This window comes from Monodelphis domestica, chromosome 3, assembly GCF_027887165.1.
Source record: "Monodelphis domestica isolate mMonDom1 chromosome 3, mMonDom1.pri, whole genome shotgun sequence".
Taxonomy (NCBI): Eukaryota; Metazoa; Chordata; class Mammalia; order Didelphimorphia; family Didelphidae; genus Monodelphis; species Monodelphis domestica.
The window spans coordinates 305,205,293-305,233,080 of record NC_077229.1 but is presented as its reverse complement, the minus strand read 5'-3'; the positions used below and the strand labels follow the sequence as shown (position 1 = coordinate 305,233,080).

The following is a 27,788-nucleotide window of genomic DNA, read 5'->3' as shown; positions in this document are numbered from 1 at the left end:
ATAAATATTTTTCATGTTTCTCCAAATTCTTAATTTGTCTTACCATATGAGAAAATAATAAACTATTAACATTTATATATCAGAAGCTTTTTCAGCTATTCCTCAATCAGGGTGCACCTGATTTTTCTCTAATTCTTTTGTGGATTTGAAGAATGTATGTGTGTGTGTATATATATATATATGTGTGTGTGTGTGTGCATTATATGTTAAATATGTGCATTGTTATAGAATTCACACACTTCATATACATCCATCACTTATTCTCATAGTAGATTTAATATATTTATATTCATTTATATAATTTATATTATGTATGTATATAATATAAATAATATATGTGTATATATCATATATACATATAATATATAGTTATAAAAGTTTTTCATATAAATATATACAATCTGCTGTAATTGTATATATGTTTAATATATATAAAATCTTTTCTCTTTCTTTGAGCTACTTGAGGCATTTATGGTATAACATTGATGGCTGAAAGGGCCTAGGCAGGTTAATTACTAAAGTCATATTATACCTTTTTGAGGTTTCATAAAATGTATTAGTGTGGCTATTTTCAGATAACCCTTCAAAAACTTACTGTTAGCTCATGTTGTCATCTTTAATAATTTACTTAGTGTGGGGTAAAACATGAAAGTTGTTTTGATTTCTGTTCTCTTATTATTAGTGATTTAATGCATGTTTCATATATATGGTCAGTTATAGATTGTGAACTTCATTATCCCTCTTTTAGATAAAATTCCCCTCATCCCTATCCAGTCATAGCCGTGAAATATACTTCTTCATTTCTAGTTATTTTATTACATGGCCGTTTATATGCAATTTTATTTCTTATGGTATTATTGCTATACTATTTAACAAAGATGATCCATATTTGATACTTCTCTTTCTCCTTCCTCACCACTTACTCCCTCGTCAACCATTTACAAACTGGCTCCTAAACCAGCAATTTACTGAAACTACCCTTTATCTTTGTTAATAAATGACCTATTAAAGGCAAAATCCAACAGCCCCCTTTTTCAGTCATTGTTATCTTTGATCTCTTTGCAGCTATGTGACAGTTGATCATGTCCTACTATTCCATATTCCTCCCTCCTGAGTTTTCTAAAATGATCAGGAAATGTTTCTTAAAGGAGGTTGATAATGAACTTAATCCTAAAAGATATTATGTACTGTAAAAGGAACAGATGAGGAAGGAGATCCCTATGGGGGACAGATGGATAAAGGTATGGAAATATGAAAAATAAGCAGGCCACTTTGGCTGGGAGGGAAGAGAGTTCACAAGAAATAATGTGAAATTAACTTGTAAAATTTTGTTCAGGGCTTTGAATACCAGGCTACGGAATTTATATTTCATCCTAGAAGTAATAAGTAGACTCTGAATATTTGGTTTCTGTGTAGGGAAAGAGGCTGGAATTAGGGGGACCAATTAATATGTTATTATAATGAGAAAAGAGGTGATGAGGGCTCTCCTGAACTAGTATGATGCTAGTGCAAATAGATTTGAGAAAGATGTTGTATTTTTTTAAAAATCCTTATCTTCCATCTTAGAATCAATACTAGGGTTCTGGGAAATTTAGTTTAGGGTACAAAATTCTATTTACACAGATTTAAATCCATGATTTCCTGGTTTTGAGCCCTGTACTTTTTTAAAGTATCAGTAGGCTGGGTACAGTTGGGGCCTTTTGTACCTAACCTCTTTAAATATTGTTTTTTTTCCCCTGTCCAATGGGGAAAAAATTGGATCTCTGCTTATCTTACTTGTTTGTTGATCAAATGAGACAGAGTATGAGAGTATATGAAATTCTTTTGTTAACTAGAAAGCACTATACAAACACAAGGCACTCACCTTGAAAATTGCCCAGTCTAGGAATAGTTTAGAGTCTAAAAAATATTTTAAGGTCCATAGATTATTGGCATTCAGAGGCTACATGATATAATGGTATGATGGATCGAGAGCCAGCCAGGATGTCAGAAAATCATTGGTTTGGTTCCTTTTAGACAAATCATTTTTATCTTCATAGTGCCCCCAGACAATTCTTTAATATTGACTTAAAGAAGATTGCTGATGATCATCTGTGGAGTTTCCATATCTAGTCTTCCCTATACTCTTGAAATCATCATGTATATGAAAGCACACACATATGTGTTATATGCTAACATATGTGTTTGCTATCGAAGAAAAAAATAATTGTCAGACTGTCACAAATAAACAATGTGAAAGTTATAACTAAATGAGAACTTTTCAAAGTCAATGTGCATTTGAGATCAGACTGGGCCAAAAAAGATTAATTTATTGTGAGTTTGATTTATTGTATGAAGACAGATCTGCCAGGTTCCCAGGTCATAGAACTCTGGAGTCTGTTCTGCTCATAACACAGTTCAAAGAGAAAGGCACTCCAAAGAACCATTAGATGCCTGAAGGAACTCACTGTAAGGGAAACTAGGAGATAGCTGGCAAGACTTGTCTATGAGAAAGAGTAAATGTGGCTTGGCAGGAAATGCCTGGAAAATGTGAAGCAGGGATGGAGTGAGACAGCGTCAAAGCAAAGGCTGTGTTTATGAAATGAAGTTAAAATTATGGTACTACCAAGCCCCTTCCAAACCAAAGGAATTAAAAGCATGGAACAAAACTGGCTTCAGGAGGCTTTAAATAAACTTGCTGTCTTCCCCAGCAACTGGCCATTTACAACCTTCACCTGTGATATTATTTGCACCTTTGTATTATAATTTAGGTTTATGGTTTGTATTCAGATTTATTGCAAGTGGCTATAAAAATGAATGAGCATGTATTTAAACATAGAGGAGTGAAATACATAGAGGAGGAGCACATAAATAAAAATAGGGAACAGGATGTAAGGATTATATTTATGCCCTGGATACTTTATATAGGGTATGGGAAGCAAGCAAGGCAAAAAGTATTCTATGAATCTCTCCTCCCTCCTCTCCCCACAGTGATGACAATTTTTGAAAGCACGAAAAAACTCCATATGTGTATATGTATACAAACATACATGTATATGTAAATATACATGTGTAAATGTGTATACTTGCATATGCATGCATTCATATCTGTATGTGGGTATTTATCTATTCTTTCTGCTTTTAAAAAAAAGTCATCACCAGTTAGAAAAAAAAGGTGCAGAGAATATTCCTTGCCTTGCTCACTTCCTATACCTTATATAGAGTATCTAGCACATAAAAATGCATGTCCATAAACATGTATGTGCATGTATCTGTATATACATTTGTGTGTATACTTCCTCATGTGCCAGTTAATTTTAGAGTTCATTTAGATTCGCTCAGATGGGGTGGGGAGTTCTTTTGGCCACAACAGATGGTCACAGTCTGTAGTTTAAGAAAATTTTAAAAAATAAAAAGTAGATCATATAAGAAGGAAAGCAGGTTCACTTCAAAGATAGCAATGCAATGCAATTCACAATTATTAAATGCCTACTATATATAATATAGATTTAAGTCAACATGAAGCATTAGTGAGAAATGGAAATAATCTAATTGTGAATGAGACTACAGAAATAGGCTATAAGCTAGAAAATAATAAGGTTACAGATGGAGTCCTTGCAAAAGGTAAAAATGAACTTTGAGAAGGAATAGGCATTTGCAAGTTGAGTGAACTTAAACAGATCTCACAATTATTCATTTGTTTTCATGTCTTAATTTTCATGACCCTATTTGGCATTTTCTTGGCAAAGATATTTGTGGAGTGGTTTGCTACTTCCTCCTACAGCTCATTTTACAGATAAGGAAACTAAGGCAATCAGGGTTAAGTGACTTGCCCAGGGTCAGACAGCTAGGAAGTATCTGAGGCAAGATTTAAATTCAAAAAGACTCATTTTCCTGACTCCAGGTTTGGAGCCTATCACCTATCCCTTATGCTTCATCAGGCACAGAACAATGGAGGTAGAACTAAAGAGTAAAATTAATAAAGATGTGGGAAAAGAATGGATTCTAGGTATGCAGCATGATTTGCATTATGTCATGGAAGAGGGAAAGGGAAGAATAAATTGTTTAGATAGCTAGTGGTCCAGTTAGTATGAAAAATATGGGCTATAACAAGAAATAGAATAAAATAAGACTGGAAAGATAGCCTGGTGGCACAGAGAGCCATGCTAGGATAATTATTTGGTTTGCTGTCTTTGTTGCTATCATTCAGTTGCTCAGTTGTATCTGATTCTTCATGACAGCATGAACCATAGCATGGCAGGACCTTTTTTCTATCTTCCACTATCTCTCAAAGTCTGTTCAAATTCATGTTCATTGTTTCTCATCTGCCATAGTCTTTCCCAATATCAGTGGGTTTTTTTTTCCAATGAGTCCTATCTTCTCATCATATGGCCAACATATTTATGCCTCAAATCAGTATCTGACTTTCCTATGAAGACTGGGTTTCATTAAGTATTGACTGATTTGATCACCTTGCTGTCCAAAGGACTTTGAAAAGTCTTCTTCAGCACCATCATTAGAAAGTATGGATTCTGTAGTGCTCAGCTTCCTTTATAGTCCAGTTCTCACCACCATATATTACTACTTGAAAAGCCAGAGCTTTGAATACATGAACCTTTGTCAGAAAGATGGTGTCTCTGCTTTTTAGTATGCTGTCCAGATCTGCCATAGCTTTCCTGCCAAGGAGCAAGCATCTTTTAATTTCATGATTGCAGTCACTGTCTGCAATGATTTTTGAGCCCAAGAATGTAAAACCTGACACTGCTTCCATTTCTTCTCCTTCTACAGGCCAGGAAGTGATGGATAGTTGGTGATTTTTTTATGTTAAATTTCAAGCCAGCTTTTACACTTTCCTTTACACCCTCATCAAAAAGCTTCTTTATAGCTCTTCTTTACTTTCTCCTATCAGAGTGATATCATCTGCATATTTGAGATTATTGATATTTCTCCTAACCACTTTAATTCTGGCTTTTGATTTTTCCAGCCTGGCATTTCACATGACATACTCTGTATAAAAGTTAACCAAATAAGGTGACAGTATATAGCTTTGGTGTATTCCTTTCTGATTTTAACAACCAATCAATTGTGTCACATTAAGTTCTAACTGTTGCTTCTTGGCCTACATAGAGGTTCCTCAGGAGACAAGTAAAATGATCTGTTACCCCTTTGTCTTTGAGGATTCACTACATTTTGTTGTGATCCACACAGTCAAAAGGTTGTATAGTCAATGAAGCAGAAGTAGATGTTTTTTCTGGAACCCCCTTGCTTTCTCCATAATCCAATGGTCTCTAATTCCTCTGGCAATTCTTTGTTCACATATTGCTGAAGAATTTTGCAAAATCTTAAGCATAAACTTGTTGACTTGTGGAATAATGCCAGTTCAGTGATTTGAACATTCGTTGTCATTGTGCTTCTTTAGGATTGGGATATAAACTGATCTAATAACCCAATGGTCATTGTTGAGCTTTTCGAATTTGCTGATATATATTGAGTATAGCATTTTAACAGTATCATCTTTTAGAATTTTAAGTAGCTCAGCTGGAATTCTGTCACCTCCACTAGTCTTATTGTTAGCAATGCTTCCTAAGTCTCACTCAATTTCATTCTTTGGGATGTCTGGCTCTAGATCAGTAGCTACACCATCATGATTATTGGTGATGTCAAGATCTTTCTTGTATAATTCTTTTATGCATTCCTGCCACCTGTTCTTAATCTCTTCTATTTCCATTAAGGCTCTATAATCTTAGTCTTTTCTCAGACTGTTTTTTGCATGAAGGATACTATGCAATTACAAAATATAATATTTAAAGGTTGAAATTTTAATTGATTTTATAGCATATTTATGACATTTTATGATATATTTTAAAAATCAAAATATTTTATGTCTTATGAAATGCTTTATGTCTATACTTCATATAGGAAGTGAGGAGTCACTTAAGATTTGTGAACAAATGGATGGCACAGTCAGATCTGTTGTGCATTGGAATGATTGTTTAAGTGCTGTGGGAATTAGATTAGAAAAGAGAAAAACTATAAGCAGTTTTCTCACTATGGAAAGTTGGATTTCTCTGACTTATCTAGAGACAATCATTCTTGAGATATTTGGCAGATAACCTGGGTCTCCCAACTCTTAGATTGCATAAACATAAGACTGATTTACTATCATTGATCTAACTATCTCTTTCATCTTAACCATTTAATCAGGACAGGTTATAGTTACTCTCTTATTAACTAACAAGTCTAAGGATGCCCTTGCAAACTCAGCTCAAAATTTCCTGAAAAATCATATAAGTGCTATTTAGGTTGTATCACAGAGATGTAGTCTTATTCTAATTCTTTCCCATTAGAAATTCCCATTAGAATCCCACAAATTCAAGTGACATATAAAGCACTGAATTTGAAGTGATATTTGAATCTTGCCTTAGACACTGATGAGCTTTGTGACTTTGGACAAGGATACTTAGGCTTTCTCAGTGAAGTGGCACAGCTGATGGAGTCAGGAAGAACAGAGTTAAAATCTAGCATGTGGCCCTGGTGTGATTTGAGGCTGCACAAGAGTAGTAGTAGTGCCAGTGTAGAAAAGGGGGCATATTTGAGAGATGCTACTGAACTGAATTCAACAGGTCTTGGCAATAGATTGGATATAGATGTGGGGACTGATGGGGAAAGATAATGAGAAGTCAAGAATGACATCTAGGTTGGGAGTGTGTAATTGGAAATCTTGTGCCTTTGAAGTACATTTCCCAGGAGCCCATTGACTTCCTGTCATTACGTTCTGACATAGACAGGAGATAAATTCGATGGGCTGGGCTTCCATGGCTAGCTCTCTTTCCTTCCTAGGTCAGGACATTGGTGGAACTGACTGTTTGAACAGGTAGATTAGCCATGGGCATGTAGTTTTATTTTGTTACCTTTTAATTTTGTTAATTCTAGTGAGTATTAATAAATATTATAAAATACTAACAAATCTTATAAAATATATTTCTATTATTTGTGTTGTTATTGTATATTAATTTTAATTTTTTAGAGGAGGCCAAGGGTCTAGAAACATGGTATTAACCTTTATGTAGTAATAGGGAAAATATAATAAGATCAAACCTAGTCAAGTTACTTAATCTCTCTCTGTCTCTCAGTTTCCTCATCTATAAAAACAGGGACATGAACTCAATGGCTTCTAAGCCCCTTCCAGTTCTAAATTTATTAATCTATAGTTAAGCAGCTTGAATTAAGTGTTAAAGTCTCTTTCAGCTCTACTATTTTATTCTAGGAACCACAAATAGTTAATGAATCTTCTCAAATGCCCTAATGCCTAATATAAGGAAATAATGCTTCGGCACTAAGAAAAGGACATTAAAAAAAGAAAATCAAGAATGTATTAATGTGAGGCAAAGTGAAGTAACCAAGGAGATCAAAGTTGACTTAGAAAGGGCACCAATGTGACCTTATTTAAGAAAATCAATTAGATTTGTGTATTCATTAGCAGTATAGAAATCTTCAAACATTAGAATCATAACTGATTAACAATAACAAGTAATTGTGCATAACATTGTGGCTATCTACTTGCTTCAAAACACTAACAAGTAAAATAAATATATTACCCTTTTTGCTACAAATGTGAAGATTGGATTAGGTTTCTTTAATATGACTTGAAAACATTCAAATAATTCAAGTGGTTCAGATAAATACATGTCAGTCATTCAGATAGTCGCAGCACATTAAGGATATAAATTGGCTAAAATTCCTGCCACAGTGAATAAAAAAAAAAAGCTAAATTGGACATTTTGACCTCATCCAGGCACTTTTTCCTTATCATAGAAAGAGCAAAGATTTACCAAGGTCATAAGGGAGAACTTACAGGAGTCAGAACTGAGAGTTGGAAGGGATGCCAAAGCCATCTCATCCAAGCCCTTCATTTCACCAATGAGGAAACTAAGGTTGGGGAGATAAAGCAACTAGTCCAATGTCACACAATTCATATGAGTCAGGATATGAGGTGAAGCTTATTCACCTTATTATTGGGACTAGTCAGGCACTCTTACTAGAGTCCATATTCCTTTCAACGTTCCACATTATTTGCTCCAGGATGATTGATTCTTTCCGTAAAATGGTGCTGGTGAGCACCTTTTATTATCATCATTGCTGCATTTTCTGCTGTATGGGATACATTGCAGAGGTTTTTTTCCTGTATGGGAATTTGGACACTGGGTACATATGGCTCATTATTTCAATTTATTTTAACATTCCTTGAGGAAACTTCAGTTTAATTTGGGAGTTTTTTTTGGTTTCTTATTTTCACAGTGAAATTTTCCCATGCACTGTAACCTGCAACCTATTTTTCTATTCCTTTTGTGATGGGGCCTTGAAAACTTCATTGAATCAGCTCTTATTGTTGCTTTTGGAATTAGACATCAGTCTTTTTCTCCCACTGGGGGTGTAGATAAACATGCTTCTCTGTTCCCTGAACAAAGCATACAACTATCCAAAGGGAATGTTTTCTTGTTCACGTATTTCTAGAAAATGCTTTGCAATGAAGCACCCATAAACAGAATTAAGTGAAAGAAATTCTGCACTGAGAATCCCTAAATCCAAGGACTGAAAGGGGCCACAGAGGCCCTCTAGTCCAACTCCTGGATTAAAAGAATCCCCTCTACAATATAATGAACAAATGGTGATCTGCTACTTGCTTGAAGACAGTGGTGTTAAGGTTGTGTGTTGAACTACTCTGGAACATGGTTGCAGAATACAGAGCCACTGCAAATAAAGGCATTCATGGAGCATCATTTGGGCATATTAGCATAATCTGGGGGATCATTTTCTTTGAGCCTTCCCCTGTCAGAATTAGATAAAGAAATAACTAGTAGTCCATTTGGGATAGAATAATAAAGGATATAGCAAAGAATAGAATAAAATAAGAATGAGATGATGGGTTTCATTAATATTGAGGAAATAAAATGTCCTGCTAGAGTTGTTATTTTGCTCTATAATGTAGTGGGAAACCACTAAAGATTTCTGAGCAGAGGGATGGCATGGTCAAGTCCATACATTAAAATGATGATGTGGACAATTATGAAAATCATATGCACACATTTCCAAGGGCTTTAAGCTTTACATAGGGATGAGAAAGCCTGAAGAATATAAAAATGTTGTAATATAGCTAAAGGGTACCTAAGGTACAATGGATACAGTGCTTTGCCTAGAGGCAGGAAGAATTAATCTTTATGAGTTCAAATCTGACCTCAGACACTTACTAACTCTGTGACCTTGCACAAATCACCTAATCCTGTTTGCCTAAGTTCCTCATGTAAAAAAAGGAGAAGGAAAATGCAAATTACTTTAGTATCTTTGCCAAGGAAAATCCAAATGGGGTCAAAAAAGTGGGACACAACTGAAAAACAATAATACAGCTAAGATATGATTATGTCCAACTTACCAGTAAAAATGTTTTCAGAGATCAATATCTACTATTGCATAATCTGATGATGCTTTAGTAAGATTTGGTACAACCTCTCTATATAATTCTTGTAACAGGGACAGGGTTCTAAAATCTTTTTCTCAAATATAAATTTTTTTTTTCCATTGAGGGAGAGGGACAATGGATATACTTTCCCCTGGGTGACTATACTTGGCCTGTGCTGTATGCTCTGTTATTTATGTAGGGATCCTGTGAAAGAATATGCAGATACTGTATATGCATATTCATAAAAGGAAATGAAAACTGGCATTTATGACTCATTAAGTGACCCAGTTATTATTTACTAACCTTCATAAAAACTTGCAACTTTCTTTTAGCTCTAGGAGCTAAAATAATTCTCTGTTTTCTATTCCAGGAAATGTACAGGAAATGTATTTTCTGTTCTTTTTTAAATACTTTATAGTTGTATATCATTTTTTGAGCTGTCAAAGAATGGTTGCTGTTTTTGTTGTTTTCCATTTGATTCCTTTCAAGGACTGGTAGGATGGGTATTTTTATTCTGATTTTATAAATAAAGGAGATGAGGCTCAGAGACCCTGTCACTCCACCTTTATTTTACAAATGTACATATGCGTATAATCACATTAAAATGAACAACAAGGGTATCTTTAAGGATGAAATGAAGTGACCAAACAGCAACCTGGAGTAATATCAATATTTAGTGAAATTACTTTCTCTCCTCTAAAATGTCTCTCCTTTTTTTCCAACACCTCTGATTCTACCCCAAAATTTGGAGACTGAGGCAATGGGTTGGATTTTCAGCTTTCTAGAGGGCAACTCTGATCCAGGCTTTGGATTGTTGGGGCTGGACAAAACAAAACAGATGCAGAAGTTCAAAAAAGATGGGATGGGGTGCTATAAATATTGTCTATTTCACAGTTTCTCTTACTGCCAATCTTGGCTAAAAAGTCAAAGAATTTCAGTTAGAAGAAATATCAAAAGTCATGGTCTTTTCCCCATGTCCCCAACAAGTCATAACCCAACAAGATCCAGGTGCCAAACTTGCTAGTTAAAGCTCTGCAACCTACTCCCTTCCAAGGCAGACCATTCTACTTTGGAACAGCTCTGATTGTTGGGAATTTGTGTTTAAGCCCTCTTTCATTGTCTCTAGTTCTGTTATCTGTGACCAAAAAAGCAAACGTCTAATCAATTTCCCAAGCTAAAGGACTTCCTTCAAATCCATCAAATATTTGAAGATAGCTGATATTTTCCTTATAAGCCTAATTCCCTCCAGGATAAAAATTCCTAGTTTCTTCAGTGAATCTTCATAGAGGAGGAAGATGAGTAGAGACCCTATACCATTTTGGTCCCTTTCCCCTGGATATTTTCTAGCTTAGCAATGTACTTCTAAATTGCAACACCCTGTATTTCAGATAATATTCTTGATGTGATTAGACCAGAACACAGTAGAATTAGACTCTGACTTCCCTAAATCTTGATGCAATACTTTTCATTGCAACCTGAATTTGCACTGGTATTTTAGGAATCCAGTATCAGATGGCTGGAATCAAATTAAAGATTTCATATCTTTTCCACTTGGTCTATTCATTGGGAAGTTGATTTTTGACTCTATGTACTAGACTTTACTTTTATCCATTTAAATTCTATTAGAGCTTTTATATTTGGCCCAATATGACTGTCAAGATCCTTTTGGATCTTGACTCTTTTTAGCATTCAGTGTGTAGGATGCTAGAATACAATGTGTAGGATCCAATAGCATCCAATCTAGCAATCAAATTGTATTAACTTCAAAACTGGTAAGCATACCATATCTATATCTATCTATCTATATCTATCTATATATTTATGTAAAACTTGCTAAAAATGCTAAAATAGTACAAGGCCTAGGAACTAGCAATTTATTTACTCTAGATTCTCTAAGTTGACCAATTGATAAGTATTATATTTTGCTACTCATTTGAAGTCTATCTATCTATCTATCTATCTATCTATCTATCTATCTATCTAACTCGACTCTATTACCTAACCTATCACCTAGTCTACCTAATTCCTGCCCGTAGAGTAATGTGAGAAACTATATAAAATCTAGAGGGGAGGGTGTTGGGGGTGTGGAGTTTGTGTGATTGTTGAGAGCAGGGTAAAACCATTTTCTCTCCAGCCCAGTTAATGCAATACCAGTAATAATAAGTAACAAGTTAATGCAATAACAGTAATAAGAGTAAGGAGCATAGGGCAGGTTAACATTGAATGCTAAGGGTGAAGGTTTGTCTAGCCCTTTACAAGAAATGAAAACATTTCCCTTAGAGAATTGGAAGGGCACTTTCATTGACTGGCAAATGTTGGCCCATTCCTGTTAGCTCAAAGAAGCAAAGTTATCAGCATTGAGAAGTGAGCAAGCAGCCATTGTAGGAAATGACGGCGAAGCCATGTAAAGGTCTTATATTCCTAAAAACAAAAAAGAGAGACAGAGAAGATGAAGAAAGTTAAATTGATGGTTGGGAGTTGAACTATAAAGAGGATCAGGTTCAGGGAATCCAGATGCATGAACTTCCCAGTGAAGACTTGGATTCTAGTGGGATGTACAAAGAAAAAGAAAAGAAAAGAAAGGGCATGAGCCCTCCAGTACCAGAGGTATGAATTGTTTGATTTATAGATGTTCCCTAAATGCCAGTGTTCTACAAGTTTATTCCCACTCTTCCCTCTGATGCTATTTGTATTTGCATTAGAGCACACCCCAGGAAGTAAAGGTTGAAAACTACTGTTATTGCCATGCCATTTTAGTACATTCTCTTTCCTTAAATTAATTGTGTCTCATGGCTCTTAAAAGTAAGCATATTGGGGACTTCTGGGTAATCATGGCTGCAATCTAGACGCGGCACGTTTCCTCTCCCCAGCACCGAACGAAATAGACTACATCAAAGGAGCATAAAATCACCTTTGGAGGAACAGAAGGACTCCCCAGTACCCCACAGAGGCAAAGGTACGTGGGGCTTGAACATTTCCACACTAAAATAAGAAGGAAAAGCTTGCACAGAAAAGTGAACTGAGCCGCCCTTCCCCCACCCCACCTCCCCCACTAAACCAGAGTGAGCTACCTGAGAGCTCACCAGAACAGCGAGTGAGTGGGGAGCGTCTCTGTCTGGGGGGGCACTCCAGGGTCCTTGGGATCTGGGGACTGCCAGGAAAAAACGTCTCAGGGCGCTTTCACTGGAGAAGCCAGTGGACTTCGGGCGGGCTGCGCTGAACAAGGCGCACGGATTATCTGGGCGGAGCTGAATACCTGGGCTGGGAGGCTGGGAAGAACTAGTCTGAAGCAACCTAAATTCACAGAAAAACCACTCTTATAACCCAGACCCCAGACCAAAAAGGAAAGGGAAATAAAACCACCAAAGGGATGGCTCACATGGCCCAAAATCAAGCCTCCAGGAAGAAAGGGAAAAAAGTGACTATTGAAAACTTTTATGGTGGAAGTACCCAAGGGAAAGAGGAGAATGAAGAGGAAATCCAAAAAAATTCAGAACACGCCTCCCAAAATGGAAACTATCAACAAGCTCTGGAAGATCTCAAACTGGAACTTATCCAAAAGATGGAAACCTTCTGGAAAGAAAAATGGGAGAAAGAGATCAGCTGTCTGACAGATAAGACTGCTCAATTGGAAAAAGAACTCGAAGCAGCCAATACAAGGGCAGACAAGGCTGAAAAGCAAATCCAGTCCCTAATGTCCAGAATCAAGCACCTAGAAGAAAGTGAGATGATAAAACAGCAAGAATCAATAAAGCAAACCCAAACAATTAATGAATTGGAAGAAAACATAAAATATCTCACTGAGAAGGTCACGGACCTGGAGAACAGAGGAAGACGAGAAAATCTCCGTATCATCGGTCTCCCAGAAAAACCAGAGGTAAACAACAAATTGGATTTTATTCTAGAGGAGATTATAAAAGAAAATTGCCCCCACGTTCTGGAGCAAGGGGGCAAAATAGAAATAGAAAGGATTCATAGAACACCTTCTATACTAAATCCCCAAAAGACAACGCCTAGGAATGTAATTGCCAAATTCAAGAGCTTCCAAGTAAAGGAGAAAATCCTACAAGAAGCCAAGAAGAAGAGCTTCAGATATAAGGGGGCTCCCATAAGGATCACACATGACTTAGCGGCTAACACACTAAGAGACCGCAAAGCATGGAACACGATATTTAGAAAGGCAAGAGAGCTGGGTCTCCAACCAAGAATCAACTACCCAGCAAAACTGACTATATACTTCCAGGGGAAAGTATGGGCATTCAACAAAATAGAAGATTTCCAAGCATTTGCTAAGAAAAGACCAGAGCTCTGTGGAAAGTTCGATATCCAAGCACAGAAAGCAAGAGAAACATGAAAAGGTAAATATGAAAGAAAGGGAAAAGGAGATAAATCTTATCTTTCTCTTTAAGTCAAACTCTCTTCTATAAGGACTACATTTACATCTAATTATATATATTAATATGTGGGGAAAATGTTTTGTGTAACTCTCATAAATTGTATCATCATAAGAGTAGTTAGAAGAAACATGCATAGGGAAAGATTGGGGAATCAAGAAGATTTGGGGAAAGTTGGGGCAAAGAAAGGAAAAGGGAGGGGGGAACCGTGATAATACTAAGATTAACTTCAAGAAATAGGGGGGGAATCAATAGAATAAACTTTCCCATATAAAGATACACATGGGAAGGGGAGGGGAAGAACTCTCATATGAGAAGGAGAGGAAGAGAGCGTGAAGTGGAAGTACTTAAACCTTACTCTCAGTGAAATCAAATCTGAGAGGGAAGAACATCTAGATCCAGTGGGATCCTGAATTCTATCTTATCCATTAGGGCAAGAAAGAAAGGAAAATTAAGGAGGGGGAGGGGGGAGGGAGCACAAAAAGGGAGGGAAGGAGAGGGGGGAGGGGAAGGGAGCACAAAAAGGGAGGGGCTAGAAAGGGAAGCATCTCAAGGGAGGGGACTAGGGGGACTGACCTAAAGTAAATCACTGGTTCAAAAGGAGAAAGCTAAAGAAGAAAGGTCAGAACTAGGGGAAGACATCAAAATGCCAGCGAATCCACAAATAACAATCATAACTTTGAACGTGAATGGGATGAACTCACTCATAAAACGCAGACAAATAGCAGATTGGATTAGAACACAAAACCCTACCATATGTTGTCTTCAAGAAACACATATGAGACGGGTTGACACTCACAAGGTTAGAATTAAAGGTTGGAGTAAGACCTTTTGGGCCTCAACCGATAGAAAGAAGGCAGGAGTTGCAATCATGATATCTGACAAAGCCAAAGTACAAATAGACCTGATCAAAAGGGACAGGGAAGGTAAATATATTCTGCTAAAAGGAAGTATAGACAATGAGGAAATATCACTAATCAACATGTATGCACCAAATGGTATAGCATCCAAATTTTTAATAGAAAAACTAGGAGAATTGAAGGAGGAATTAGACAGTAAAACCATATTAGTGGGAGACTTGAACCAACCACTATCAAATTTAGATAAATCAAATCAAAAAATAAATAAGAAAGAGGTAAAAGAGGTGAATGAAATCTTAGAAAAATTAGAATTAATAGACATATGGAGAAAAATAAATAGGGACAAAAAAGAATACACCTTCTTTTCAGCACCACATGGCACATTCACAAAAATAGATCATACACTAGGTCATAGAAACATGGCACTTAAATGCAGAAAAGCAGAAATATTAACTGCAGCCTTTTCAGATCACAAGGCAATTAAAATATTGATCGGCAAGGGTACATGGAGACCCAAATCAAAAATTAATTGGAAATTAAATAACATGATACTCCAAAATCGGATAGTTAGAGAAGAAATCATAGAAACAATTAACAATTTCGTTGAAGAAAATGACAACGGCGAAACATCCTTTCAAACCTTATGGGATGCAGCCAAGGCAGTACTTAGAGGAAAATTCATATCCCTGAGTGCATATATTAACAAATTAGGGAGGACAGAGACCAAGGAATTGGAAATGCAAATCAAAAAACTTGAGAATGAACAAATTAAAAACCCCCAGAAGAAAACCATACTAGAGATCCTAAAAATTAAGGGAGAAATTAATAAAATAGAAAGTGACAGAACTATTGAGCTAATAAACAAGACTAGAAGCTGGTACTTTGAAAAAACAGACAAAATAGACAAAGTACTGGTTAATTTAATTAAAAAAAGGAAAGAAGAAAGGCAAATTAATAGCATCAAGGATGAAAAGGGGGATCTCACCTCAAATGAAGAGGAAATTAAGGCAATCATTAAAAACTACTTTGCCCAACTATATGGCAATAAATTTACCAATCTAGGTGATATGGATGAATATTTACAAAAATATAAATTGCCTAGACTAACAGAAGAAGAAATAGTTTTCTTAAATAATCCCATATCAGAAATTGAAATCCATCAAGCCATCAAAGAACTGCCTAAGAAAAAATCCCCAGGGCCTGATGGATTCACCAGTGAATTCTATCAAACATTCAGAGAACAGTTAACCCCAATATTATACAAACTATTCGACATAATAAGCAAAGAGGGAGTCCTACCAAACTCCTTTTATGACACAAGCATGGTACTAATTCCAAAGCCAGGCAGGCCAAAAACAGAGAAAGAAAACTATAGGCCAATCTCCCTAATGAATATAGATGCAAAAATCTTAAATAGGATACTAGCAAAAAGACTCCAGCAAGTGATTAGAAGGGTCATCCACCATGATCAAGTAGGATTTATACCAGGGATGCAGGGCTGGTTCAACATTAGGAAAACTATCCACATAATTGACCACATCAACAAGCAAACCAACAAGAATCACATGATTATCTCAATAGATGCAGAAAAAGCCTTTGATAAAATACAACACCCATTCCTACTAAAAACACTAGAAAGCATAGGAATAGAAGGGTCATTCCTAAAAATAATAAACAGTATATATCTAAAACCATCAGCTAATATCATCTGCAATGGGGATAAACTAAATCCATTCCCATTAAGATCAGGAGTGAAACAAGGATGCCCATTATCACCTCTATTATTTGACATTGTATTAGAAACACTAGCAGTAGCAATTAGAGAAGAAAAAGAAATTGAAGGCATCAAAATAGGCAAGGAGGAGACCAAATTATCACTCTTTGCAGATGACATGATGGTCTACTTAAAGAATCCTAGAGATTCAACCAAAAAGCTAATTGAAATAATCAACAACTTTAGCAAAGTTGCAGGATACAAAATAAACCCACATAAGTCATCAGCATTTCTATATAATTCCAACACAGCTCAGCAGCAAGAACTAGAAAGAGAAATCCCATTCAAAATTACCCAAGACAAAATAAAATACTTAGGAATCTATCTCCCGAGACAAACAGAGGATCTATATGAACACAACTACAAAACACTTTCCACACAACTAAAACTAGACTTGAACAATTGGAAAAACATTAACTGCTCATGGGTAGGACGAGCCAATATAATAAAAATGACCATCCTACCCAAACTCATCTATCTATTTAGTGCCATACCCATGGAACTCCCAAAAATTTTTTTTACTGATTTAGAAAAAAACATAACAAAGTTCATTTGGAAAAACAAAAGATCAAGGATACCCAGGGAATTAATGAAAAAAAATACAAAGGAAGGGGGTCTTGCAGTCCCAGATCTCAGACTATATTATAAAGCAGCGGTCATCAAAACAATTTGGTACTGGCTAAGAGACAGAAAGGAGGATCAGTGGAATAGACTGGGGGCAAGCAACCTCAGCAAGACAGTATATGACAAACCCAAAGATCCCAGCTTTTGGGACAAAAATCCACTATTTCATAAAAACTGTTGGGAAAATTGGAGGACAGTGTGGGAAAGATTAGGCTTAGATCAACACCTCACACCCTACACCAAGATAAATTCAAAATGGATGAATGACTTGAACATAAAGAAGGAAACTATAAGAAAATTAGGCGAACACAGAATAGTATACATGTCAGACCTTTGGGAAGGGAAATACTTCAAAACCAAGCAAGAATTAGAAAGAATTACAAAATGCAAAATAAATAATCTGGATTACATCAAATTAAAAAGTTTTTGTACAAACAAAACCAATGTAACCAAAATTAGAAGGGTAGCAACAAATTGGGAAACAATCTTCATAAAAACCTCTGACAAGGGTTTAATTACTAAAATTTATAAAGAACTAAATCAATTGTACAAAAAATCAAGCCATTCTCCAATTGACAAATGGGCAAGGGACATGAACAGGCAATTCTCAGCCAAAGAAATCAAAACTATTAATAAGCACATGAAAAAGTGCTCTACATCTCTTATAATCAGAGAGATGCAAATCAAAACAACTCTGAGGTATCATCTCACACCTAGCAGATTGGCTAACATGACAGCTATGGAAAGTAATGAATGCTGGAGGGGATGTGGCAAAGTGGGGACATTAATTCATTGCTGGTGGAGTTGTGAACTGATCCAACCATTCTGGAGGGCAATTTGGAACTATGCCCAAAGGGCGATAAAAGACTGTCTGCCCTTTGATCCAGCCATAGCACTGCTGGGCTTGTACCCCAAAGAGATAATGGACAAAAAGACTTGTACAAAAATATTCATAGCTGCGCTCTTTGTGGTGGCCAAAAATTGGAAAATGAGGGGATGCCCCTCAATTGGGGAATGGCTAAACAAATTGTGGTATATGTTGGTGATGGAATATTATTGTGCTAAAAGGAATAATAAAGTGGAGGAATTCCATGTGAACTGGAACAACCTCCAGGAAGTGATGCAGAGCGAAAGGAGCAGAACCAGGAAAACATTATACACAGAGACTGATACATTGTGGTACAATCGAAGGTGATGGACTTCTCCATAAGTATCAATGCAATTTCCCTGAACAATCTGCAGGGATCTAAAAAAAAAATACTACCCACAAGCAGAGGATAAACTGTGGGAGTAAAAACACCGCTGAAAAGCAACTGCTCGACCACAGGGTTGGAGGAGATAAGACTGAGGAGAGACTCTAAACGAACACTATAATGCAAACTCCAACAACAGGGAAATGGGTTCGAGTCAAGAACACATGTGATAACCAGTGGAATCATGCGTCGGCTATGGGAGAGGGAAAGGCGGGGGGGGGGGGGGCGGGGAGGGAGGGGAGGAAAAGAAAACGATCTTTGTTTCCAGTGAATAATGTATGAAAACGACCAAATAAAATAATATTAAAATTTAAAAAAAAAAAATTAAAAAAAAAAAAAGTAAGCATATTGGAGGCCAATGAGATACAGTTTTATAAAGGTGGACCCACAGAGTATCTGGAACCCATGGGGTAGTCTGGAATTCAAACCTACAACCCATAAGTACCCATGATGGGCAAGTAGTTCAGAAGGGAATATATTATTTTTGTAATTTATAGCTTCATCATCCTCAATTTCCAGTCTATTAGTCCTGTGACAGCAAGGAAACAAGGCAAATATGGCATAGACTATTTTTAATTAAACCATTCTGCTTATTGGAGATTATAATCACCATTTCTTCTTATGGATATAGATTACATTTTCCTGTACTAATGCCCTATATAATTTTGGCAGGAATTGAAGTCTGGATTATATATTCTCCATTATGCATTTCTTTAATCTTCAAACTTCTCATCCATTCCCCATGATCTTTTAAAGATCACATTATAAGGCCTTGTATATCTACCCTAACATATCTGCATGGTGGACATTATTATTTAATATTTATATAGACCCTTAGCTCAGATATGCCTGGAGTCAGGAAGACTCATCAACTTGAGTTCAACTTTGACCTCAGATACTTACTAGATTTATGACCCTGGACAAGTAATTTAACCTTCTTTGACTCAGTTTCCTCATCTGTAAAATGAGCTGGAGGTGGAAATGGCAAACTTTTCCAGTATCTTTGCCAAGAAAACCCCAAATAGGATCAAAAAGAGTTGGACACCACTGAAAAAACTAACAACATAATTTACATCCATTATCCCTATCATCTCCACAAAAGCCTTGTCAGGTAGATAGTGTAATTACAAGGAAATGAAGTCCCAGGCTTTTGCAATTGCAGAAACCAAGGCTCAAAAAAGGTAAACATCATTATAATGGCTATATAAGATGCTTTACATATGCATTTGTGCATATATGTATATAGTTATATATATATAATTTTCTACAATCTTCACAACTGACAGGTAAGCATGATTATTATCCTCATTTTACAGATGAGAACATTGAGGCTGAGAAATCTGTTAAGTGATTCATACAATGTTACAGAACTGGTTAGAGCATGAAACATCATTGAAATCTTGGTCTTCCTGTCTCATTCACTATACATAAAGTGACCTACGTGAATGACTTGACCAAGATCACGTGGATATATATGGGAGATCAAAGACTGGCATTGGATTCCCAAACTGATGCCCTTTTCATTACATCATACTACTTCCCATTTTTCTAGTTCCTCCCAATCGCCCATGCATGCAGATGACTAAGACTTATTAGCTTAATTGAAAAGGAGCATCAGGACACTTTGAAATATTTTTACCACTGCTCCATCCAGACTAAGAAAAGTTGTAAGAAAGAAAAAAAAATTAATGCAACAGTGTGGTTTCAGTTATACCAAAAAACTGAGGCAATTATACTGATCACTTTAAAAAAATGGGGGTGAGAGAACAATCCTGAATTGCTCTTGCCATAATTATTCATTCAGAACATTTAAATCAGAAAATCTTCAGAAGCTAGGATTATCTGGATAATAGGCTCAGCTCTTCAAAACATTTTACTAGTATGTACCTAGCATTTGTTACAATTTTCCTTTAAAGATTTTGCATTGCTGTTTAAAAAAATTTAAGAATAAATTCATTGAGTAATTTTACAGTAGTATCACCTCTGTGAAATAATTTGCTTTCTACCACCTTGTTTCCTAGCATGGCAGATTATGATAGACTAGTTCTAATGCATGGTATGGATGATAATGTTAAGAGAAAATAACACATTCTCCTATTTACTCATTTATGTTTCATATCATCATACACAGTTTTGGTGGTTAGTGTCTATGAGCCAGGGGTAGGAGAACATTGCTTTTTCTTTAATGTATAAAAGTTATATTTACCTTCACAAGCTAAAATTTTAACTTTTTCTAGTTTATCTTCTTTCTTTTTCGGAAACTCCCCTTTCAGGCTTGATTGACGGGAACTTGCCAGCTCCTCAGGACTGAACAAGATATCAATAAGTCCATTTAACAAGCAGGCTACTCGATAATATTTCTGCTGCTTTGCCTTCTTCACTACAGAAGATACTTTAAGTTGGTCCACCAGCACTTTGGAGTATTTATCTGGATCCCGAGGATCTATAATCAAAGGTTTTGTATTTTTATCCTGAGAAGAGAAAAATAAACTGAATGTGATAATACGACATTTTTATAGTATTAATCTGTTAGCATAGCTATATTCTCATAGTAGAAGAGCTAATACCTGGATTCTATTGATCCAAAGATAAGCCTCATTTACCCATTTAATATCCAAAGTAATTTTGACCTATAACCATACTCTTTGTACTTTGCCAAGAGTAATGCTAATGGGCTAGATACACATGTCATCATCTTGTACACTCCTTCCATGCCAAGAAGAAAAAAATATATTCCAGTATTGCTTATGATCAAAAAAAGGTAGTGGTAGACAAATTTTAATTTGGTCCAGGTGTAGAAGGAAATGGACATGTTTACCTTTAGTCCTCAAAGAGCATGGATCTCAACCTAAGCTAAGTATCAGAAGAGAATAATAAAATGGAGATATGTGTCTATAGATAAATATCGTCATGTGATATGGAGGTGACATGGGCAAGGATGAGGTTCATGATTGGTCTGTTGGCCATTTGTTTTAAGAGCTAGGCTTCTAATAAACACAACATGGGTTCAAATTGCTTTTGACTCTTAACTAGCTGCATTATCATGAATTGTCTTTAAACCTCAGAGTCCTTATCTGTAGAATGGGAATAATAATGCCTATAGCATTTACTTCAAGGGGTTGTTATGAAGTTCAAAAAATTGACTAAAGAAAGCACTTTTCAAATTTCATAATGCTTATAAAAATTACTAGTATTATCTTGGTGAAGATGGTAAGCTAGAGAATAAAAATTCTATAGAGAAAGGGAAAGGAGAAAACTGAGTAATACCATGTGTTTTACTTCACCATTGTCATATTGTGAATGGAGAGAAGATGAGAGGGAAGGAATATCAGAGGAAGGGCAAGATTCACGAGATATTTCTTTCCAAAGGGACATCTCCCTCTTTTATCTTTTTTTTTTAATACACCACTGTCTATCTCTTGGTAATTGATACAATATAATTTTAACAATTAATCTCGTTATAATGTTCCTAGAATGTAATATACACATCCAGGAAATAAAAATGGCAGAGCAATGTCAAATAAGAGTACCCATTAGTACACAGATGAAATAGTTACTTAGGGAAAAAAAGAGCTTTTTTCCCTATGCTTATTATGTGGTCATTTTATGTAATGTCCGTGTATATCTATAAGTTATACTTTCAAAGACATTCCATTTTCAATGATATAGACAAACATTTTAAACATTTGGGTGGGACATGTTTCTAAATTTAAATAATGAAGTGATAAAATAGTCCATAAAAATGATAAAATGGCAGGAATAATGTCTTTTGACTTATGCATAAATTAGATTTAAGGAAGGCAGAGTTGCACAAAGTTATTGGTCTTACTTGCTTCCAGAATTACTGGACATTTTTTTTCTTTCCAAACATCCTTACCATCTGTCTTAGAATCAGTACTGTGTATTGGTACCAAGGTAGAAGAGTGGTAAGGACTAGGCAATGGTGGTTAAGTGACTTGCCCAGGGCCACATAGCTAGAACATGTCTGAAATCATATTTGAACCTAGGACCTCCCATATCTAAGCCTGGCTCTTAATCAATTAAGTCATCTCACTGTCCCCCAGAGTCACTGGACTTTGATGTCTCTGAATTCTGTATAAAGTTTGTTTGACTATATCCTATAGATTGTGGGAATTTTTTTATATGTTGTCTCCCTTATTAGACTGTGAGCTCCTTTGGAGCAAGCACTGCCTTTTACCCTTCTTTCATATTCATAGCACTTAGCATAGAGTCTGGGCACATGGTAGGTACTTAATAAATGCTGATTGACTAAGTTAACTTATTTTTATTGGATAAATATTGTCATTTGTGTGCATATTTTAAACCCTATATGATGAACAGGAAAAGAGTACTGATCTGGGAGTCATAAGACCTGAGATCAAATCCTAACTGCTACTTTCTTACTACTTAGATGTACACCCTTAGCCAAATCATTCAACTTCTAGGGACCTTGGTTTAATCACCTCAAAAACTGAGTGAGCTGCACTAAATAGCTTTTAAGATCCCTTTTATTTTAAGATGAAATCCTATTACTTATGACTGACTTTGTGCTCTTGAAAGACAGGAACTCCCTCTTTCTTAATTTTCCTTTTATTGGACATCTCCATGAAAATAAAAACTCCTTGAAACAAACAAACACCATTTTTCTACATTTTGTATCCTCAGTGCCTAGAACAGTGGGTAGACATAACCAATATCTGCCCATAGGTAAGGAATATCAAAATCTGAATTATCTAAGGAATATTAATTACAAAAGCATAGCATACAGTACTTAGGACAGTGCCCGGCACATAGTAAACTTTTTTTTTTTCCTTAACCCTCATCTTCTGTCTTAGATTCAATATTAAGTATGGGTTCCAAAGCAGAAGACTAAAGGCTAGGCAATTGGACTTAAGTGACTTGGTCAGGGTCACATAGCTAAGTGGTTTCTGAGTCTATATTTGAACTCAGGACCTCTTGTCTCCAAGCTTAGCACTCTATCTACTGAGTCACTTAACTGTGCCTGTAATCTTTTAATAAATGTTGGAATTCTGGGTTAACATGGCTACAGTGTAGACATAGGACTCTTCCTCTCTCCTCATCACGTACCAATATAGACTACCTCAAAAGGCCCCACAAAAAACAAATTTATATGAATGAAGGGACTCCACAGTAGGGCACAGCATTGAAGGTACATGGGAATTGGGCATTTCTACACTATAAGGGAGTGAAATAGCTTCCACCAAAACACAAGCTGATCAACCCTCCACCCCACCTAAAGAGCCAGAGTCAGAGTCAACATGGGCTAGAATCAGTGAGCGAGTGAGGGGGTACCTCTATGTTCTTGGCAGCTGACTAAGACTACCCAGGATGTACCCCTAAGAACAGCGAGACTTGAGACCCCAGCAGGCTGAAGAGAGCAGATGTTGTGCTCAGAGATAGCCCAGAGAAGAGTAGTAAATAGTAAAAGCTGGGGAGACTTCAAAGGTGGCTTCAGGCAAAAACTGCTTAGCTCCATACACAGAGAGCCTGCCCTCCTCACTCAGACTTCTGACTCGAAGGGGAAAGAAAAGCCAGCATACTGATGGAAAACAATGCCCAGGAAAAAATAAGTTCCAAACACCAAGAAGAACAAGAAGAAGGCATTGACCCTGGAAAAAACTTTTTGAGAAAAATCCAGACTACAGAGGAAATAGTGGAAGGTGACAAACAAGCAAACACATCCAAACCTTCCCCCCAAAATGGAAATTGGCCACAAGCTCTTAAAGAATTAAAATCAGAGCTCATGAGAAAGATGGAAGAGTTTTGGCAAGAAAAATGGGAAATAGTTCAAAAAGAAAACAACAGTTTAAAAGACAGGAACTCCTAGTTGGGGACCAAAATTAAATAGCTGGAAGCTATGAAAAACAAGATAGACCAAACCAAAAAGGAAAATCAAAAGATTATAGCAGTGAAAACCAGTCCTTAAAGACCAGAATTAGGCAATTGGAAGCATATGATCTTGCAAAACAGCAAGAATTAATAAAGCAAAGTCAAAAGACTAACAAAATAGAAGAAAACATAAAATATCTCACTGATAAGATGATAGATTAGGGAAAACGATCTTGAAGAGACAATTTGAAAATCATTGGTCTATGTGAAAAACCAGAAATAACCAGAAATCTTGATACCATACTACAAGAAATTATCCACAAAACTGCCCTGATGTTCTTGAAAAGGAGGGCAAAATAGACATTGAAAGAGTTTGTAGAATACCCTCTACACTAAATCTTCAAAATAAAACACCTAGGAATGTAATAGACAAATTCAAGAGCTTCCAAGCTAAGGAGAAAATTTTACAAGAAGCCCAAAAGAGACAATTCAGATATGAAGGAGCACCAATCAGGATTATACAAAATCTGGCAGTTTCAACACTAAAGGACCACATGGCTTGGAACAGGATATTCAAATGGCAAGAGAATTGGGTCTTCAGCCAAGGATCACCTACCCATCAAAACTGACTATAAACTTCCAGGGGGAAAGCATTGGCATTCAACAAAATAGAAGTTTTCTAAGTATTTGTAAAGAAAAGACCAGAACCAAGCAGAAGGTTAGATATCCAAACACAAAATCAAGAGAAACATGAAAAGGTAAATAAGAAAGAGAGAGGAAAGAAAATATATTATTTAAATTTTCTTCTTTAAGGGCTTCAATAATATCAAATTGTTTATATTAATATATGGAATATATGGAATAATATGTGGAATATATTTGTAACTCTCAAAAATTATATTCACTATTATAATAATTAGAAGAATTATTCATAGGTAGAGAGTGGGGTAATAAGTACTCTAAGATGATATGCAATAACAGAAAAACGGAGGGGGAATAGAAGATGGCACCAAGATAAACATGATAAAATAAGTAGGATAATCTATATCATACAAAGAGGTGCATGAGAAGGGGAAGGGAAGAATACTATTATAAGAAGGAGAGAGAGTGCTAATAGGGAATACTTAAACCCTACTCACAGTGGATTCAATTCTGAGAGGGAAAAGCATGTAGGTCAATTGGGTTATCAAATTCTATCTTATTCTACAGGGAAAGTGAGAAGGGAAAAACTAAGGGGGGTGGAGCAAGGAGTACAAAATGGGAGGGAAAGATAGGGGGAAGGATCTTAATAGACCCTAAAAGAATAAGAAGGGTACTAAAAGGGAGGGGGTAGAAATGGAAGTATAATAAGGATGGGTATTGGGGGACTGATTAAAAGCAAACCACTTGTTTAAAAGGGGATAGTGAAAGAAGAAATGGCAGAATTAGGAGAGGATATCAAAATATTGGGGAATATACAAGAGGCAATCATAACTCTGAACATGAATGGGATGAACTCATCCATAAAAAAAGAAAGCAAATAGCAGAGTGGATTAGAAACTACAATCCTACCATATGTTGTCTACAAGAAACACACATGAGTAGTAGGTAGGTCTACATAGGTAGACACACACAAGGTAAGGGTAAAAGGCTGGATCAAAATCTATTGGGCCTTAACTGAGAAAAAGAAGGCAGGAATTGCAATCATTAAATCTGACAAAGCCAAAGAAAAAAATATATATGATTGAAAGAAATAAGGAATGTAATTACATACTGATAAAAGGCAGTATAGATAATGAAGAAACATCAGTAATCAACAAGTATGCACCAAATAGTGTAGTATCCAGATATCTAAAGGAGAAACTGGTGGAGTTTAAGGTGGAAATAGATGGTAAAACTATACTAGTGGGAGATCTGAACCTTACTCTATCAGATCTAGATAAATCAAACCAAAAAATAAATAAGAAAGACATAAGAGATGTGAATGAAATCTTAGAAAAATTAGAGTTAATTGATATGTGGAGAAAAACAAATAGGAACAAAAAGGAATACACCTTCTTTTCAGCAGCACATGGTACAATCACAAAGATTGACCATGTAATAGGGCATAAACACATGGCAAACAAGTGCAAAAGAGCAGAAATAATAAATGCAACCTTTTCAGATCATAATGCGATAAAAATATTAATTATTAAGGGTACATCGAGAGGCAAATCAAAAATTAATTGGAAACTAAATAATATGATTCTCCAAAACCAGTTAGTTAAAGAACAAATCATAGAAATAATTAATAATTTTTTTGAAGAAAATGACAATGATAAGACATACTTTCAAAATCTATGGGGTTCAGCCAAAGCAGTACCTGGGGGGAAATTTATATCCTTGAGTTCATATATTAACAAATTAGGGAGGGAAGAGATCAATGAATTGGGCAAGCAAATTAAAATAAAAACTTTAATGTGAACAAATTAAAAATCCCCAGACAAACACTAAATCAGAGATCCTAAAAACTAAAGGAGAAATTAATAAAATCAAAAGTAAAAGAGTTATTGAATTAATAAGTAAGACTAGAAGCTGGTATTTTGAAAAAAATAGACAAAGTACTGGTCAATCTAATTTAAAAAAAGGAAAGAAGAAAAGAAGAGGAAATTAGCTTAATTTCATTAAATTAAATTAAATTAAATTTCATTCATTAAATAATCATTAAAACCTATTTTGCCCAATTATATTGCAATAAATATGGCAATCTAAGTGATATGAGTGAATATTTACAAAACTATAAATTTCCAAGATTAACAGAAGAAGAAATTGAATACTTAAATAATCCTGTATCAGAAAAAGAAATTGAACAAGTGTGAATCTTAAAAACTGCTCAGACTATACTTTAGAAGATTTGATTAAGCTATTCCCATTTTTAACAATGGAGGTACTGGGTCAGGAATGTATTGAGAACTATTAAAATTACTCCACCCTACTCAGACAGTGCCTTAGGGGAAGATAAAGTTGAAAACTCCTGACTGAACAATGAAAAGTCCCTAACTCATACTTATAGTAAAGCTAGAACCTTAAGCTAGATCTATTTTTAGATCTAATGCAAAAAGGTGCTAACTACCTATAAAGGTTAAATTAATCACTAAAAGGCCAAGCAACTTACAAAAGCCAAGCTTAACAAAAGAGGTATGAAGTACTCAGTAGATTTTATCTAATCAGAGAAGGTGAGAACAAAAGAAGATGTGAACTAAGAATGGGCAGTCCTGGGAAAAAAAGCATCTACTGTGATTGGTAGATGTGAAAATTTAGGGGAGGTGATACAAGAGAAAATTTCTTTAAAAGGAAGGGGAGTTCGAAATTGAGTTAGTTGTAGTTCGATGTTTTTGGATTGGAAGTTAGGTGGAGTTCAGTTTGGAAGCTGAATTGGAGGAGAAGTTCAGGAGTTCAGTGGAGGACTGGAGCTTGCTTGAGACCATCTTGTGGTGAGTGATAAAGACTGACTCACTCTCCCTTAGGCTCAGGCCTAGGCCGGCCTAGGCCCTTTCTACTACTACTACTACTACTACTTCTCTCTCTCTCTCTCTCTCTCTCTCTCTCTCTCTCTCTCTCTCTCTCTCTCTCTCTCTC

At 35.9% G+C, this 27,788-nt stretch overlaps 1 protein-coding gene across 10 annotated transcripts in view; it reads right to left on the bottom strand.

The window, feature by feature from the left end:
* The window catches only part of LOC103095644 (uncharacterized), a 115,863-nt gene that overhangs the window by 8,583 nt on the left and 79,492 nt on the right, over positions 1 to 27,788 (bottom strand). For all 10 annotated transcript variants that reach the window (XM_007487098.3, XM_007487095.3, XM_007487100.3 and 7 more), the window contains one exon: positions 20,548 to 20,812. In XM_007487098.3, coding sequence (XP_007487160.1) covers positions 20,548 to 20,812 — 265 coding nt within the window. The remainder of the gene's footprint in view (positions 1 to 20,547; positions 20,813 to 27,788) is intronic.